This window comes from Atractosteus spatula, chromosome 8, assembly GCF_055471065.1.
Source record: "Atractosteus spatula isolate fAtrSpa1 chromosome 8, fAtrSpa1.hap1, whole genome shotgun sequence".
NCBI classification, from domain to species: Eukaryota; Metazoa; Chordata; class Actinopteri; order Semionotiformes; family Lepisosteidae; genus Atractosteus; species Atractosteus spatula.
This window is the reverse complement of record NC_142713.1, coordinates 62433311-62452256: the sequence shown is the minus strand read 5'-3', so window position 1 is coordinate 62452256 and position 18946 is coordinate 62433311. Positions and strand designations below refer to the sequence as shown.

At 40.0% G+C, this 18946-nt stretch overlaps 1 protein-coding gene across 1 annotated transcript; it reads left to right on the top strand.

Moving 5' to 3' along the window:
• Nucleotides 1-13343: 13343 nt before the first annotated feature.
• LOC148830016 (NAD-dependent protein deacetylase sirtuin-3) lies at nt 13344-18430 on the top strand. The gene is made up of 7 exons (XM_088922639.1): nt 13344-13603; nt 14650-14841; nt 15314-15546; nt 16222-16322; nt 16992-17153; nt 17400-17612; nt 18194-18430. Exons 1-7 carry the CDS (start codon nt 13344-13346, stop codon nt 18428-18430), a joined length of 1398 nt encoding a protein of 465 aa, XP_088778765.1.
• The last annotated feature ends 516 nt before the right edge of the window (nt 18431-18946 follow it).

Here is an 18946-nt window from a genome sequence, read left to right as displayed (position 1 = left end):
CCAATGTCTTCAAGGACTTTGAATACATAAATCAGGTCCATTCAAAGTCTTCTCTGTTAGAAGTCTTGCCGCCTGTCAGTGTAGGGCATTCCTTTGAGTTTGGGAATGTATCTGGCCATTCACTGGACTGCATCCAGAGCAGGAATGTCTTTTTGTTACACATGGACCACAAGCGTACACAATAATATAAAAGTCCATTGTATAATTTTAACATAACATTCCTTGTTTTAAAGCTCTGTGAATTGAACAGCATACCCTAATGTTCTCCTTGTTTTTGTATGACCTCCCTCAGATGGGCCAGAACAGGATTGTCCAGTCTTTGGGATGGAATCCAGCAAATGTTCCATGTCTCCTTACATTGTAAGTGTTAGATTGAGCTAGTTTAGGTTTAAACGGACTATTTTATCTTTTCTCTACAACTTTAATTCTTTCAGTGATTTACAGAGACGATGAAAACATGATGGACACTTGACGTGCGGGGTCTTGGATTGAGAATCCATAGTTTAGAAGATGTGTCCACATAACTTTATAAGTAGCACCTTCAGGCACAGTTTCCCATCTTAGGTATTTGGTTTTTGCTATGTGTTTATAAGGCTCAGTTGTCTAGATTGGATATTCAAGTACTGTAAGTAGCTGCATCAGCATGCGTAAGCAGCAAAGGATAGTAGGATTCCTCTGCCAGCCGTGGGATACAAACCGTCAACCTTCCAGCCACAGGCGCAGATCCTGAGCCACAGAGCCACCGCATGAAGCCATTGAGTGCATTTTGCTTATTCAGTAGTTCAGCAACTAAATTAATCTAAAATTATTTTGAATGGCTGACCCTGCGCTCTGACCCCAAGCTTCTCTCCCCGTCTGTGTGTCTCATGGAGAGCAAGCTGGGGTCTGCGAAAAGACAAATTCCTAATGCAAGAAATTGTATATGGCTAATAAAGCGATATAATCTTATCTTACTTACTTTTAATGGAAACTGTGAGTATATAGTTAAGAAGTTCAGGTGGGTAGCTGCGTCAGCATGCGTAGGCTGCAAAGGAACAAGTAATAGGTTTATTCCATGCTGAAAAAAAAAAGAAGAGAACACGTTTCAGCCGTGGAGCCTTCTTCAGGTGTGATGCTCAAAAAAAAAGAAGAAAGAGAGCACAATGTTTCGGCCGTGGAGCCTTCACAGCCGAAACGTTGTGTTCTCTTTCTTCTTTTTTTCAGCATGGAATAAACCTATTACTTGTTCCTTTATAGTTAAGAAGCCCAATCAATGCTTGTTTTTAATTAAGAGATTAAAATCGCTTGGCTTTAGGCAGTACATCTACTGGATGAGGTGGCATATAACAGCCTGGTAGAAAGTGTTTTATCTTTTCATATAACAGGATGGTACCGCACACCTGAGGGTGAAGTGTAGAAACAAGCTTTCTTAAATAGTTACCACTGTGGCGAAGCTGAGTGGCAAGCCACAGAAACAGCTGGGGGACATTTTTGATAATGTGGTGCACAGGATGGCAAAAAGAATAATTAAAGATGCCTCTTATTCCCGGAATTCTCAGTTTGTAATGCTTCCACCTGGCCAATGTTTCAGAGCTGTTTGAAATCTGTATATTTCAGCCTATACTCCATACATTTGCATTATGATTAGTTTGATTTTATCTGTGAATGTATGCTTTTTATGTCTGATGTATTATTCTTCTTTTATGTTTGTTGCATAATATTTTAATTTAACTGCATTATCTGTAACAGGGGAAACCTAAGACAAATTTCCACTTTTAGTGGACAATAAAGTTAATTGAATCTAGGAATTTTATCTCATCTGATTCTTAGAGGAGCAAAGATGTTTGGGCTTCAACTACTTGTCTGGAGGTCCATCCAGAGAGCCTGTTGGAAGATGAATCATCTTCCGAGTCCCAGTGCTCTTGCAGATTGCAGCACGTTTTCCTCCAGGATTTTTCTGTACTTAGCTCCATCCATTTTTCCTTCTATCTTTATGTATTTCCAGTCCCTGCCACAGAGAAGCATCCCCAAAGCATGATGCTGCCACCACCATGCTTCACTGTAGGGTTGGTATTCTCAGTGAGATGTGCTGTGTTAGGTTTGTGCCAGACATGAAGTTCAATTTTGGTCTCATCAGACCATAGAATCTTCCTCCAAATTGTTGAGTCTCTCACATTCTTTTGGGCAAACTCCTGCCGAGATGTGATATGAGTTTTTTTCAACAAAGGTTTTCTTCTTGCCACTCTTCCATACAAGCCAGATTTACGAAGTGTGCGTGCTATTGTTGTCTCATGGAGTTTCTCCCATCTCTGTCATGGAGGACTGTAACTCGTTTAGAGTTGCTGTAGGCCTCTTGGTGGCCTCCCTTACTACGGCTCTTCTTGCCCAGACACTCAGTTTTGGAGGACGGACAGTTCTGGGCAGATTCACAGTTTTTTCCATATTTTCTCACCTTTTTAATAATGGACTTCACTGTGCTTCGGGGTATATTCAAAGTCTTGGAAATGTTCTTATATCCTTGCCCTCACTGGTGTTTTTCAAGAACCTTGTCTTAGATCTGCTTGGAATGTTCCTTGGTCTTCATGGTGTAGTGTTTCCTTGGAAATGCACTAAGTGGGGAAGCTCCCAGACACAGGTGTATTTATTCTGAAATCATGTGAAACACCTCAGCTGCACACAGGTGGACTCCAATCCAGTAATTCTGTTCTGGAGAAAAGAGATGGTCACTTCAGAGGTAATTTAGGTGTGTCAAAGCAAGGGGGTGAATACTTATGCATTCAATTATTTTCTGTTTTTATTTTTAATTAATTTAGTAAAATGTCTGGATTTATTTTCACTTTGTCGTTATAGAGTACTTTGTGTTGTTGAGTGGCAAAAACTCTCAGTTAAATTCATCATGGTTCCATGCTGTAACACAATAAAATGTGAAAAAGTCCAAGGGGAGTATAGACTTTCTATAGGCACTGTACATGCATAGACATTTCTTTTGAAGCTCATTACTCGTTGTGTTGGTATGTATTCACACATACAGTATGTAATGGTTGTTGGAGGAAACACCTGCATCAGCAGTTTGTAACGAACACATTTCTAACAGGAGGTGTAAAGCGCCAGTGTTGATGAAAAAGCCATAGACCCTTCCTCATAACTCAAAGCTCAACTGTTTAGAGTTCTATTGTGATCTCTCAGCTACCCACAAGACTGTATACTCTTATACTGAACTACACTTCTGTTTAGTTCAATCTCAGTTTGACTGTTACTCACATTTCTCTTTCCAATTGTGCTTTATTATAATTGAATTTATTCATCATTTATTTTCGCACTGCTGTGTTAATATATAAGCAACAGTTACTTCGTTTAAAAAGGGTCATTCGACAGTCTAATGCCAAGGTTACAGAACGCTACAATATCATAACAAAATCATTGTTTTGTATTCAACACAGTGATTTCATGTGACCATAAGTAACGGGGTGCGTTCATTTTATGTCAATATCAGAGTGCATCAGTTTTTGGGGGGATGCATATCCGTTTGAGGCAACAGCTGCTTGACGTCTGCATTGAGCTCAACGGACTGTGCAATCATTCGAGATTCAAAGGAACCAGATTTTAATGTTGAAAGTGTATTTCTTTCTATTAATTATATGTAACGTGTTGTTTTACAGCATCATCCATGTTCTAATTGTGTTATCAAATAACATATTATACAAATAATGAAATTACACCAACTACAAATATGTGCATTTAAATACAGAAACGTGATATATTTAAAGTTTTACGGCCAATGAATTAGATATTCTGCCTTCTGAGTAAAATAAAGACATAGATGCACGACTTGCTGTTATTCCACCTTGGAATCCTTTATTTTTCTGTAGTTTTGCGGAACTGTGTAACTCTTTCTATTTTACATAACCGTTAAATAAGGAATATTGGGGCATTTCTGTAGACAGTAGTTAAAAATGCTCCGCTTGAGAGTGGTGCTACTTTGTGGAGGGGAAAAAACACTGAAAAACTTGTTTTGTTCTCTAAAGCTTTAAGGGCCTTAAAATCACGTTTAAAATCCAAACACGATAAATTGTGCATTAGGGTCGCCAAAGAACTGGTCTTTAAAAAAGTTGGATGTTGTGACCTATTTCCGGACGCTAAATTTCGCTGCTATGGTGACGTATAAAATAAAACAGGTGCAGCAGAGAGGAGACTTAGTGGAGCAAATAGTAGTCTAGTTCATGTTGTATGAATGGTGCCGTTTTAGAATTGTTTTCTGTCAAAAAAAAAAGGAACTTCATCACCAATGATGTCTACAAGAACAGTAACAGGTAATTTTATTTTTAATATTTAAAGAATATCCCAAATTTACCTAATAGGCGTTCAAAAGACGAGATTGGCGAGATTCTAGTGTTTGTATTCAATGTCTAGGCATCCATTTTGTAAATTTTTTAATGGTTTTCAGTTTAAAAGGCGTTTCTGCTGTAGTCTTACTCTCGGGTTTTCTCATTTTGGCCCACTGTGCAGAAAATGTATGCCATTAACCTGTATCGTGCTCGCATTTGGTTTCAATGTGTAAATAACTGAACTGGATAACCAAAATTCTAAAGTATTATTTGTTAGAAATAAAGTTTGAGTTTTAAAGATATATTAGGAGTTCTATATTTCAAGTATTACTATTTATTTTGTACTGTTGATGTAGGATAGCAAACACCGGTGTTTCTAAATGCACAGCGTACAAATTAGCCTTATTTTCTGCGACAGTCCCACTTTCCGCCGGCAGGTGGCCACATTAAGGCGCTTATCTCACGGCGGCTGACGTCATAGTGGTGGAGTTGAGGTTCCTGCAGCGCTGCCGGAAGCCGTAGTTTCCCAACACGGGTCTGGTGATGAGATGTGCTGTAAATATTGCAGTATAGCAGCTTATTGTTGAATACTGCTGCTAGTAAATTGGTCTGAGCTTTTGGGGCGAGTAAGTCGCAATGTTATCATAATAAGACTTTTTGTTTACTACTTGCACCTGTTTTAGCATGAGCTAAAAACCTCACCTACTGTAAAATTGGCTGATGGAGGGATTTATTGTATGCTTTGGTAATTAACCTGCAGTCAAGCACAACTTTTCTGCTGCTATGAAGTGATTAGTTTGGAACAAACAAATCATTCTGGTGCCTTTAATCCTCACAATCTAAAATATAAAGAAGTAGCAGCAGCTTTAGCTCATCCCTGCGTGATATTGCTGTTCTTATTGGCTGATGCCTGGGACTGCAAACATGTGGTGTCAGGGGCCCTTTCCCAAATGTACTGGTGTCCATCACCAGCTGAATGACTATCATTCAGGCACTGCATGGAACAAAATCCAAATCAGAGGGAAGAACTGTGAGCAGTTTAATAATGACAGTCAGTCACAAGTTCATCATGATTCCCTGTGTCTGGAGGTAATGGGTGCAGCTCTTTGCTGCTCCTGCTGGGATTCGATCGCACCCACTTGCACACTGTATAGCGCAATTGAAATGAATAATTCCTTACACATTTCTAGTGTTTTTCTGGACACTCCATTGAAAGCTCTTTACAGGTAATGGGGACTCCCCTCCACCAGTGTGCAGCCCCACCTCGATGATACGACAGCAGCCATAGTGCGCCAGAACGTCGCCACACATTGGCTCTCAGTGGGGAGGAGAGCAGAGTGATGAAGCCAGTTTAGAGATGGGGGTTAGATAAGGTGGATGCTTAGAGTAGTAATGGACACCTTCTTCAAGAATGTCTAAAGGGTCCCAGTTAAAGCTGATGTCGTCTTCCACTGGAAGCAGGTACTGTATGTACAAGCAATGCCAAGTTTGGTCCTATCTGTAATGCTCTAGAAATGCAGCAGGTGGCAGCCCTGTTCACTGTATTTCTCAGCATTAAAAGGAGATCCTGGTACTATATAGATAATACTTTTTGTCTTGGAGCTTAATGATACAAATCACGTCAACTCTATGATCTGTTAACCAGCTGCTCTGGTTAAAGAAAAAAATAAGTTCAGTTTAATTCTTGTGTTTCAAAAGGCATATATTTTCTGCATTGCTGTTGTATTAGTTCAATATATGACCAAGGTCGTATCATTCACTGTCTTTGCAAAGAGTGCTGTTGGCTTGTATTGTTAAAAACCTGTTGCCAGAAACCCTTTCCAAATTTTGTCATGTATATAAAATTATTACAGAACTTTGTGTAATAATTCTAATTGCCTACTGGGACTGGATCATATTTGTTATTAAGTTGTTATATACACTTGAGCTTTTATTTAAGTCTAAATTTAGGAAGCTTTCTTGTGAGACTATTTTACATATTTATACTTATTTAATCAAAATAAAGGGCATGTTTAATGCATTGGATGCAAAAATAAATATCTTCCATCAAAGGTATGCGGTTTGGTTGTGTACCAGTTCAGTTCAGTTACCATGTACTGTTTACGCAGGTTAATTAATCAATCTGTTGTATCATGTTTGCTAACAGAACCCAAAACTGCAGTATCTTTGCAGGAAATGCTTGTACATTTTAAATCCAATATTAATTGGCAGTCGCTGATTGCTAAGAATTGCTTGCCACCTCAGAAGGTTCGTTTAAGCATTAGAATGCATTTGTGTCAGCATGTGTAGGCTGCAAAGAAACAAGTAGAGGTTTGTTCCGTGCTGAAAAGAGAAGAGAAGAAAACAATGTTTCGGCTGTGGAGCCTTCTTTAGGTCACCTGAAGAAGGCTCCACAGCCAGAACATTGTTTTCTTCTCTTTTCAGCATGGAACAAACCTTTACTTGTCTAGTTAGTCAGAGGAAACCCACACCAACATGGGGAGAACATACAAACTCCACAGAGGTAGCACCCCACAACTGGAATTGAACTAAGGGCCCCAGCACAATGAGGCAGGGATGCTAACCACTGCACCGCCATGCCTCCTGCACTGGAATACATAAATTAACTGTTACTTTACTGAAAGGAGTCAGCTAGCTATAAAATTGCCTTGAGGCATTCCTTTGTATTCTCAATTAAGCACTGATCTTTTCATGTTTGACATCCACTTCAATAATAAACAATCTGAAATCACAAGTAAAATGATCAGATTATATTTTCAAGTTGAATATATCAGGCAGTACAGCACTGTTACATTAACTAATATCTTGTGATAGAGAAAAAAGGATAACAGTCAACTTTGCTCTCATGAAGCAGTGGTTTCATTTCCATGGAAACCTGCCTAGCCTGTCTAAAAAATTTGGGAGAGGCGACTTTTGAGGGCAAGTTGCCAGCAGTTCCTCAAAATAGAATTTCAGGGAAGACACACATTATGCTTGGCAGTGACCAGAGGGTTAAATAGGGTTTTGTCTGTCTGTTTTTTTTGTATGGCATTGTGCTTGTAGAGTGTTTTTATTAGCTTCTTCAAACCTATTAAAGTAGATGATGCTCACAACACACTGATTACTTTGAAATGAAACAATTTCTGGTGTGGATTAAGGTATAACTTTTCAGAGCTCTGATTGTAGCAACATCCTTGTTAACTTGATAAAACAAGTATTAGTTGCAGAAAATAAGTTTTTATTTGGACCTCTCCTAATGAAGTCATCCCATCATCTGAGTTTTTTTTTTTTAGTGTTATGACCAGAAAGATTTTGTTTCCTCTTGAAGCACTTGAATTTAAAAGGATTAAAGTCCACCTTCAGGGAACAAGGCTAAGGGTTTTGCCAAACCCTAAGCACTGGAGCAGGCTGTGCATTGAAGGCCAGCTATAATTAGATTACTGTAACTAAAATGAGAAGCTCACTCCTGGTGGTCTCTGGGTGTCACAGGCCACAAGGAATTGTATTGGTCGGATTTAGTCAAGAAAAAAAGGGCGAGAACAGTTTGACTGAATGGAAAAGGAGGAGGGGGGGAGTCGATCTCAAAATCCTTTTAATCTTTTCTCAATTCTTCAGGGATTTATTTGTCATTAAGTAACAATCAAGGGATTAGAGAAGCATCAAACAGCATAATTACATACAAGACGTTTTTCTCTCTTACCATCATAAACCCCACCTCATAATGGCTGTGTCGGGCTCTTTGACATGCAACATCTATAACTTTACAATAACTTTGTGTGGCTTTTTGTGATCACAGCATTGGATTTGGTCTATGGCAATATTTTGGTTTGAATGGGCTTCATTCTTTTGTGGTCTCCAAGCTTACTGTCTCTGAAAGGTCATGTGCTCTTAGCTGTTGCTATGCATCAGGGCACTGGAGATTTAAACTTTGCGTGGCCCATGCTAAACTAATTTGAGTCAATTTGTCTACATCATTTCAACAATCGTTCAGTGCATCTCGAGCTGCACATACTGCATTGCATGATAAAAGCCCACTGAGCAGCTGCTGGCTGCTCATTCCTCTGTGCTGTTGTGGTTGTTAGTTCCTCACCATGGTTTCTCCATATCCTAGTGACAGTGTTAGTTTTTCCTCTCCTGAGTTAAGCCTGTTCCTGGCTAGTTAAGTCTTTCTTTAGAGGGGACAGCTTCTATACAACTTTCAGCTGTAAGTCTGACCTTTTAAAAATGGTGTGGGTGGACATTAGCATACATTGTTTCCCCTCTAATCTTTTACCTTTATTGGCCCTAAAAGCTTAAGAAAAGTGGGACACCGATTGTTAAGCATTGTTTTAAGGATACTGCTAAAATGCACGGTTTTATTTGACCAGGTATGGCTCTATGTGCACACCTGCTTGAGCCAGTTGCATGCAGTTAGGAGTGTTCATTTAACTCTGCTGCAGAATTAAGTCCAGTGAACATGTCTGTGGCTGACTAGAGCAGTAGAGCAACACTGCTGCCCCAGCAAGATTTTTACTTTGGATGTGAGGAGGTGGAGGACAGCTGTGCCTTGGAGTCAAAAAGCCACATGACCTCCATAACAAGTGCTAACAAATATTAGAAAGGTTAGGACCAATGTGCCAAATGGCTTACTTAGGTTATGACCATTGAAATATTACTAAATATTCACATTTATATATGAATAGAAATAAATTTAAAGAGATAAGTAGTTATGCCTGTCTTTTACCAGTGGTGGTCTTTACTTCACTCTTGAGATGAGGGCGATTTCCTTTTGCAGAATCTGCGTTCTGTTGCATAGTTTATTGCTCTCTTGTAGGCGTTTTGTTATTCAGGGTTCAGCGCCGGCAGGATGAGACGTTTATTCTCTTCTAATTGGAAGGGACTGATTTTCGCTTTCATTGTTTGGCTTAGTGAAAGTCCAAGGGGGTAGAGCTGGGAGCAGCCAAGCTGATTTAACCCTTCGAGCACAACGTCTCGAGTGTTCAGGACAGATGTGACCCATCCCCCAGGAGCACGTCCACGGAGCTCAGAGTGCTCACAGTTGCCAGGAACTGACAGCCTTATTCTTAACCTCATCTTTTTATATGACCGGTTGCGTAACATCTTGAATGCTGTGTGACGGCACGACGGCGGGAAGAAGCTGATATTTTCACTTTGAGACAAAAGTGGAAAACGAACAACTGCTGATATAAACAAACTCTTTTTGCAAAATATGAAGGGATCTCGTATCTCAATGGAAACGTTCCACTTTTAAAAGCTGAAGACAATACTTGACATCTGGTGCTCACACCATAGCCTGCATTGTGAAACGTACAGTAGGTTTGGGATTATCCTGTACCTCCTGTATTTCTAACTCATGACACTGAAGTAGACATGGGTAAAAGAAAAGCATTTTGATGAACTGTGTGATTTTGTACAGTACATTAGCTCAGTGGTGCCCTGGTTTGACGAAGGTAAAAGGTATTTAACCAGAATTATGATTCTAGAAGCAAGGATTGAAAATGACAGACCAAAGTGTGTTACAACTTGAAGTCTTTTTAGAATATTTTATTTCATTTGCATTTTTAGTATTTTCTGACATCAACAAGGCAAAATCAAAGAAGCGCTGAGTGAAGCACGCCGAACTACTGTATGCAGCCATCAAAGCGTTCCTCACAGCGGGCCTCGGAGGACTCAAAAGGGATTTTTAGAGTTTTTTTTTTTAATTCTTGATTACTTGTATTTCTCGCTGTTCGCTAAAGTTTCTGGGGCAAGGAGGAAAGTTCTCTCCAGAAGACGTTGCTTGTTTTTTTTTCTTCGTCCTTGTCTTAGGGGATGTACCTCTCTCTCCCACTGACACAGCTGCCATACTTTTATTTTTCTTGCTTTTCTCCTCTTGCCAGTTTCACTTGCTTCTCCTGGAAGCTGCGTGAAGCCGCAGAAAAGATCCTGGGTGTCAAGCGCTGCCCTCCCTCTTTCTCTTGGTCTGCCTTTATTGAATTCCTCCTCCACGTCATTTATCTTTCCAAGTTTTCTTTCCCTCCTTCTTCTTCTTTAGCTTATTGAGGCCTTTGAGGGGCCGTTCCTTTCTTCCCCAGCTGCATTTGTTGACACACAGTCAATCGGGGCTCCTGTTCCTCCCCCTTCTCATTCAGAGCTTTCCCCCTCCCCACTCCCTGACCATAAAGTATCTACAGCTGTGGGGTTTGTATTAGCATAGCGGCAGTGAAAGCCACTAAAGGGGGAAACTAAATATATTACAGCCATTACCTTTTGTGTGGAGGTGACAGTTTTAAAACATTTCGGCCTTTCACGGGCCAAAGGGAGAGAAACAAAGCGGAGAGCTATAATTTCATTGTAACTGCTTTTTAAATATGGGTCGGGTAGCTATTGAGGGGAAAGGAGTGGAAAAGTTCAAGGCCTGAAACACTGTGTGAACCCCAAAGGGTTGAAAGCCGCAAAGCTGAAGAAACAAAACTTGCCCTGCGGAAAGAAGGAAAGAGCACTGTGCACGTTGTAAATAAAGATCTGCTGTAGTGTCAATCACCCAGGTGACTATCACATTTGCATTTAGCCATTAATTACCATTTGACTGCAACCAAGGTATTTCGAATGTTTATTCACAACTCCATTTTTTCAGTAAGTCTTGAAAATATTAAAGAGTGAATAAAAACGCACCACTTAAGCATGGATGTGACTCCATCAAATCTTTGGTTTGTCTACTTTCACGTTCTATTTTACACTATTTTACGAAATTAAGATTTATACATGAAAGCCACCCCTCACCCCCCATCCCCCCCTCCATCTACAATAGTATGGGCCTCTCAAAAAGAAGACTTTTGTATCGCTGCTTGTGTTACAAGTCATGTTCCAGCTCAGCTCCTCCTACAAACAAGTGCTGGTTCAGAGCACCGCAACCATGATTTGCATTTTCCAGGTGCTTTTTATAACCAAATAGATGTTCTTTAGAAGCTTATTCAATCCCCCTTTTGAAAGGGCTGAAATCCCAGCAGAATGAAGTCCATCCTCCTTGTGCCTGTTTCAAAGGGGGCGATAAGTCACACCCTAACCGCTATTGAGCTGTAGTCATTTTGCCTGGGATTTCTAAGCCCATAGAAAAAAATAACTATAATTTCTAGAGGGCTGTTATATATTCTCATATGCTTTCTGCATGCTGGTTTACATTCTGGGCTTAGATATGTCATAGCAGCCTCCAAGTTCTTGGTGTTGTTTTGATGGCTTTTGACAAAACTTACACTTGGGCAGCTATCTCTACAGTCTTGGCTTTCTGCACTGTGGATCACTCTATTATTAAAAAAAAAAAAGGTTGCATAACATTGGTCTCAATATGAACTCCCTTTTAGGATTTCAGTGTTGTTTACAAACCTATATACAGAGATACAAATCTTACATTTTGTTGCCTAACCTCCGGTAATTATGGGTGTACCCCAAGTTTCCATCCTGGGTTCTACTCTTTTATTTGTATTTACAGTATTGGGTCAGGCTTTAGGAGACTTTCACTGCTGACTGTACCATCTAATCATCATGGACCCACTGTATCATCAGTAAAAATCACTAACTTGCCGCTTAGTTTCAGTTTATCTCAAATTTAGCAGGTGTCTGGGAATTGCGTCTTCTGCTAAACTGGACAAATTAAATTAATGCTGTTCAATAAAAATAATTTTCACCCATAGGAACAATCACAAACTTTCTAATTTAAGGAAGGGGCAGCGGGAGCAAGCCAGTGTTTATGAGCATCTAGAGCTCAGTTTGGACAGGGCTTTGACTTTCTAAACATTAAACTCTCCATATTGGTGGTGTTTTTTATGGAGAATTCTATAAATGTTGAATTAAAACTACTGTACTGTATATCTTATACCATTCAGCCATAAGGTTCATTACTGGTGCTTCATGGTTCTCTTTGATTAATCATTGTCTTCACATTGGTCAGTTTTAATGCTGTTTTAAATTAATTTACAGATCTTTAATCGATAAAATACCTTCTGATCTTAATTTCTTGCAGTTCTTTCTACCAACTTACATTTGAGATGTAGTTTTTTTTATCGAACAGAACCTCCCACGATCAGCTGCGCATTATGTCAGTTTGCCTCTGCCAATGACTGGAACACAGTCTGCAGAGTGAAATAAAACTGGCCACCTTTGTACCCCACAGTTTGATGAAATTCTTTCTGCCTGAAACTTGCACTTGTTAACGTTTCCACTCCCTGTTATGTTACATTTTAATCTTTGGTATGAATATTTTGGTTCCTTTATCATTGTAAGTTAGAATTGATATGAGCTGATTAAATAATATTATATAGCTGCCTCTTATCTCAGTGTGTCCAGGTAAGCTTTATCAGAATTTCAGAAGATAATTACTGTACACTTCCACAATATTGAATTGTAATTTGTCTTGCGATTCGCCTTTCCTGCTACAACTCGTTGTCTGCCACCCTTCAGGCTCCATGGCACTCGGACAGGAGTGTGGGCATTGAATCAGGAGCTGGGCCTCCTTTGCAGATAAGCCTGCATGTTCCTAGCGGGTCACGGGCTACTATTTGCAGGAAAGACAGGGGAGGCCTGGTCTCATCAATAACAACCTGATTCGTGGGGTTGTGCCAACTTTAAGAGATCTTCGGCTGGCTTGTGACACAGAAAAAAAATGAAAAGCCTTATCAGCCTCGATACAAAGTTTTCTTCTTGGATTTCATAGCCTTTGGCAAAACTGAAAACTATCATTTTATTACTGCTACATTTACTCGATCCCCTCAAATTAACATACAGGAAGAATATACAGCTACTCAACATTTGACTGGCCACATTAAGATTGATACATTGGTGTATACGTGTTCAAAGTGACCTTTTCTTTGTATTTTTGACTTGTTTATAATTAAAAATAAGATACCCCTAAAACGTAAGAATGCTTTTGCATTTGGTTGGAACAAATAAGCTTCTATCACAGGATCTCAACACTAAAGTACAACTTTCATTTTGAAAAATAATTTACATACCTTAGATCAACAGAAGCAGCTTTACAGTCGGGGAAACAGATTTTGACAAGCTGTTCTGTTACTAGGTTCGAAGATGAGCAGCAGCACGTGGAGCTCAGAAAGAAGCCCAGTTTCACAGCTGTGTTCCAGCAAGCCCACAAGGAAGTGTCCTGCAAGCACAAGAGCGAAAGAGCACAGATCTGGGAATGTGGCAGCAGCTTTGAAGTCTTCAGATGACAAGAGGAGAGCCCGTAAGGATGATCGGCATAATCACAAGATGGAGCCACCTAAGTCCTCAGAAACAGCCTTGGTCAGAAACCTGGGCCAGCTGACTGTTACTGAGAAGCAGAACAGGTAACAATGGAAATAATGTGAGTAAATTCACTGGCAAGTTTAAGCCTGGTGTCTTATGCATAGATGGACTTGTAGCTTGGATTCATTCATATGCATTATACTTTTTAGCACATTAGAAAATACATTTATTTAGTTATACACTCCTGATTTGGAATCAGTAAATTATGTGTTTTTCACTTTGTCTGGTAACTACAAACCCCATCCCCACAGGGGCGAATTAGGAGGTGTGGTTAGATGTTAGCCTTCTAATACTTGTCTTTGTGCACAGCCCAGTCCCAGAGGTTCACTGACCGATAGCGCTGTGAGCCTCGAATGTAGAACAGGGATCTCGCCTGAGTTTCATAAATAAATGCACTTTGACTAATTTCAACATGAATAGTCTTGGATAATCTGAGAAAATGAATGCATGGTTTCTGTTGAATTTTCCTAACAGAGAAATGGCATGGTTCATGTTAGACAGTTCTTTTACCTGTTAAAACAATGGCTCAGTTTCCGCGTTACACTCAGATTTCAACATATAAGTAAACATGTTGTTTGCTTAAGAAGCTGACCTTGTTACTACTACAGTGGGATTGTAGTACACAAAAAGCAGAGGAGAGCATTTGGTTTCATCTAGTTTATTGGGTAACTAATTGATCCAAAGATCCTATGAAGTCTTTCCTTGATAGAAGTGAAGAACAAGTTGGTAAGATGTTCCATACTCCCACAACCATTTGTGTAAAGACATTCCACTTGTTCTCAGTTTTTTTAAATTTGTGCTCGGTTATTAAAATATTTTGCCACATAATTTGCGCTTGTGTCCTCTGATTTGTGTTTGTTAATTCACATTAAAGTACAGTCGTGTCGGCCCTTCCTTTCAGTTGCCAAGAAGTTACAGGAGCAGCTGATCCTCCTCTGTAGATATTTAACACTGCATTTCTCTAGAGTGTCCTGAACCCCTGCTCCCCCATGTGGGGGTTAATAGCCGAGACAGTGAATCGGGGAGACTGCTCTCTCCCCACAGCACAGTGATGTGACGATCTCAGTGTCTGGTCCTGCTCCGTCAGGAGTGCAAGACCCCCGAGAGGCAGCGGAGTATCGGCACCTAAACACTTTGCAGCTGCAAACCCCCGCGGAGCTCCCAGCCAGCTGAGAAACCTGGAGGACGTCGCTAGACTGATACAGCAGAGACCTTGCAGGAATATCATTGTGGTGGCCGGCGCTGGGATCAGCACTGCGAGCGGGATACCTGACTTCAGGTTAGTGGGGACGTAGTCTGTGCTTGTCCGTGACTACAAAATGACATCGGGTCCTCGGTCAATTGATCTATTCCAAAAGGAAATGTTTCATGGATAAACTGATCTAAATGATCTATTCCATGTGGACTGGGCAAAATTATTCTCTTAAGCAATGTGTGTAGAGAGCTTTATTCTACCTGTGGTGAGGTGAGGACTTTACCCACTTCTGTGTGCCGTCTGCTTGACATGAACTGCTTGTGAATGTGAAGGGGAAAAATTGGTATTTTAAACTGAAAGCGTGAGACTAGTGTTTCCTCCCTCTGTATTACTGGGGAAATGTTTTCGTTCCCAAAGACGTATGATAAAGGGACTGTCATTTCTAATGCATAAAGCCTAGCAAAAATGTGAAACAATTAAACACAAAGCTAAAGATCTGCACAGTGTAGTATTGTACATCCTCTTCTTTCTCCTGTATTGTGTTCATCCCTGCTAGGACCCCAGAATCCGGCCTGTATGCGAATTTACAGAAGTACAACATCCCTTATCCAGAAGCCATTTTTGACATTGACTACTTCACCTGTGATCCTCAGCCTTTCTTCTCTCTGGCCAAAGAACTCTACCCTGGATGCTACCGGCCCAACTATGTCCACTACTTTGTGAGGATGCTGCATGAGAAAGGGTTGCTGCTGAGAATGTACACCCAGAACATCGATGGCTTGGAGAGAAGTGAGAATAAAGCATGTTATTTAAATTTAAATTTGCTGGCATCCTCACTTGAGGTATTTCGTAACAAAGTGTTAAAAACGAGCACAGTACAAATGCTTACGAAAGAGTGGTATTTACAAAGTAAATCTATTTAATGTAGCAATTCAGTAACAGAAACAGTACAGTACAAGTCACAGAAATAGCTATACTGAAATGCATCGTACTGAGATACTGAGAACTCTGAAAGTCTCTCTTTCTGAAACTACAATGCACAAAATTTTGTGATTTATGAGATCTAATTGTGTGTACTGGTGGTTCTTGAGGAGGTGCCCGGTGATGATCAGATGGTATGAAAAGGGGGAACTTTAATAAAATGGGTACTTGATACTGTAGTAAAGGGCTGGGCTTGTCATTTTTGCTTCTTTGTTACTGTACACCCTGATATGGCAACAGTCAGTACTGAGACCATGTGCAGTTTTACTCAATGTAAGGCACTTAATTCTAAATCTGAATGATTTTATTTGAATTCTCTTTATACTTTTCTGAAATGATTCATTTACTCACCCGATCTACCCATCCATTACAAGTTGGTTTAGCCTGGTGAAGTTAACAAAGCTAACATCCCGCACCAAAGGGAACCAAAGAATTGCATTTAAATGATCAGCAGCACTCGTTTGTCTTTGTTGTTCGGCACAGTTTCTGGGATCCCAGAAGAGAAGCTTGTGGAGGCTCATGGGACATTCTCCTCTGCGTCCTGTCATTTGTGCTACACAAAATTCCCAGTGACTGAAGCAAAGGTGAAAAGGAAGAGAAAGGAACTGTTCAAGCCTTCTAATACACAGTTAGAAAATACCAGTGTTTCATTTGAGCTTCACATTGCAAGGCTAGCTGCAAACATTCTATGTTAAATATTCTGCGGAGCACTGCTCTGTGGCTCAGGATCTGCTCCTGTGGCCAGAAGGTTGCCGGTTCGTATCCCACGGCTGGCAAAGGAATCCTACTCCGTTGGGCCCCTGAGCAAGGCCCTTAACCCCGACTGCTCCAGGGGTGCTGTACAATAGCCGACCCTGAGCTTTGACCCCAAGCTTCTCTCCCTGTCTGTGTGTCTCATGGAGAGCAAGCTGGGGTATGCAAAAAGACAAATTCCTAATGCAAGAAATTGTATATAGCCAATAAAGTGTTCTTATCTTAAATATGGTAAATTGAATATCTTACACAGCTGATTTCTATGCACTAGGGCAAATGTAGACCAAAAACATGATTGATTACATTTTTCTAACTAGATGTTTTTCCGGGATTTAGAAAGAATAGACTTATGCTAGGATTATGGCGTTGAAATTAGCTCTCTGAAGTTTCAGTTCAATTTCCTTTACCTTTTTTACATGATGCAATGAACGTCTGTAACTACCCCCTCACACACACTATCACCTGTTTTGTTCAGACAGTTCTTTTGTTTTGTGCTTCAGAAAATGATATTGAGCAACAAGGTCCCAAGATGCAAAAATTGTCAAGGAACAGTAAAACCCGATGTTGTGTTTTTTGGAGAAGATCTGCCCAAAAAATTCTTCTTGCACACCAAAGATTTTCCCAAAGCTGATTTACTTATCATAATGGGAACATCCCTACAGGTGAGATGTTTTATTGAAGAGGTACAGAATTTGTTATTAAGTGTCAAAATAGCCAAAAAGGGTTTATAGTTATCATGGCAATACGCTAATTATACAGCAGCATGTATGTATAAAGTTATTAATGTTCTGGTCTGATTATGCTGTGTAAGGTAACCAGGACATGATAAAATGTGTTTACAAATTTTAAATAATCTTCCAATGAAACTTGTACAGTACTTAATACGTAGTGCGATTTTCCTCCTGCAGATTGAACCTTTTGCCAGCATTGTCAACACTGTGAAGGCGACTGTACCTCGTCTCCTGCTGAATCGAGATCCAATAGGTCCGTTTCAGAAGATCCCATTAAAGAGAACCGACTTCATGGAGCTGGGAGACCTGGTGGACGGTGTAAAAATGTTTGCTCGGCATCTAGGATGGCATGAAGAGATTGAAGACCTGATCAGACGTCACGAATGTGTGGTAAGCTCAGCCATTTCCCTCGCATGCTCTTGAACACAAGTAACCACTTCCAGCAAAGAGAAATGCGCTTTCAGTATCAAGCTTTAGTTGACTTGATTAGAAATATCAGCAATCTGCTTCTTGTAATATTTTTCTAGTTTTATGTCCTAAATCTAAACTCTTTTAGAAGAGGTCATTGACCTAGTTGAAAAGGCAAGCTGCACCATTAATACAAAAATCGAAATCGAGCCCAAGGAGGGGGGATGCTCTGCTGTTGGAATTAGATGTTTTCAGAGCAAATTTCATGGAAAGCTGCCGTTTTGCGTGTTCACAATTCGTTGTGAAATTTATCAAGTTAACAGAACAACCAGAGTGTAAAACAGCATCACCTCTTGAAAGACAAAAATAGATTGAAGAGGATCTCGGCATCCCATTTTACCTCCAGGATATATCTATATAAACATGAGCATACAGGAAGAGTTAAATTGGAATAATGGGAAAAGATCTGCATATGTAGGATATTATAGTGATACTTGTTTTTGTTTTTTACATACACATTTTTACAAGGAACTTTAAAACCGGTTTTATTTTTACATACGTAGGTGACTAATGACCACCTGTCTGTGAGTAGCAGAGTGTCCCCCAAGGTGCCCCCTCAAGCTGTACCCTCGGCACAGGTGAAGCCGAAGAGTGCCAAACCTGGAAAGGAGCGAACGAAGAGCACATCCAGGCCGGCTGCTGTGCAGAGACTGAAGAAAAGGGCTCCGGAAGACAGCGGCAACAGTTCTTCCTCTGACTCGGACACTGAAAGCACTAGCAGCTCAGGCCTCAGTAATTAAGCTGAAAGTTTCACATTTTTGTACCCAAGTAGGTCAGCTGGCATTCACTGTCTGGCCTAGAGAGCGTTGAAATTTTATCAGTCTCTATTTTTCTATTCTTCTGAAGCTACACTCACACTGTCCTTTATTGTTAATTGTGACTTTTTCCTTTGTCAAGATTAACATTTTTCTTGTTTTTTTTGTGGTGCAATGTCATTATCATTTGCTTTTTTTTTTTAAAGTAACATTATTAAAGACCTGTTCTTAAACAATTTATGCATTTTTTTAAAGGCCATTATGAAGTGCGATTGTGCTTTTAATCTTCTGACTTTATGCAGTTGTTTGTTTTTCCATCACATAGGGAGAATAAATCTGATTTACTTATGCCATTTATCAAACGAACTGTTCTCAGCATCTAAAATGTGTTCATAATCGGACAATTTAAAGCTTCTTCGAAGTGTCACCTGCCGTTCTATTGAATTAATTGATGGCATGGGGACAACTGTTTTTCAGTTTATAATGACAGAACTAATATTA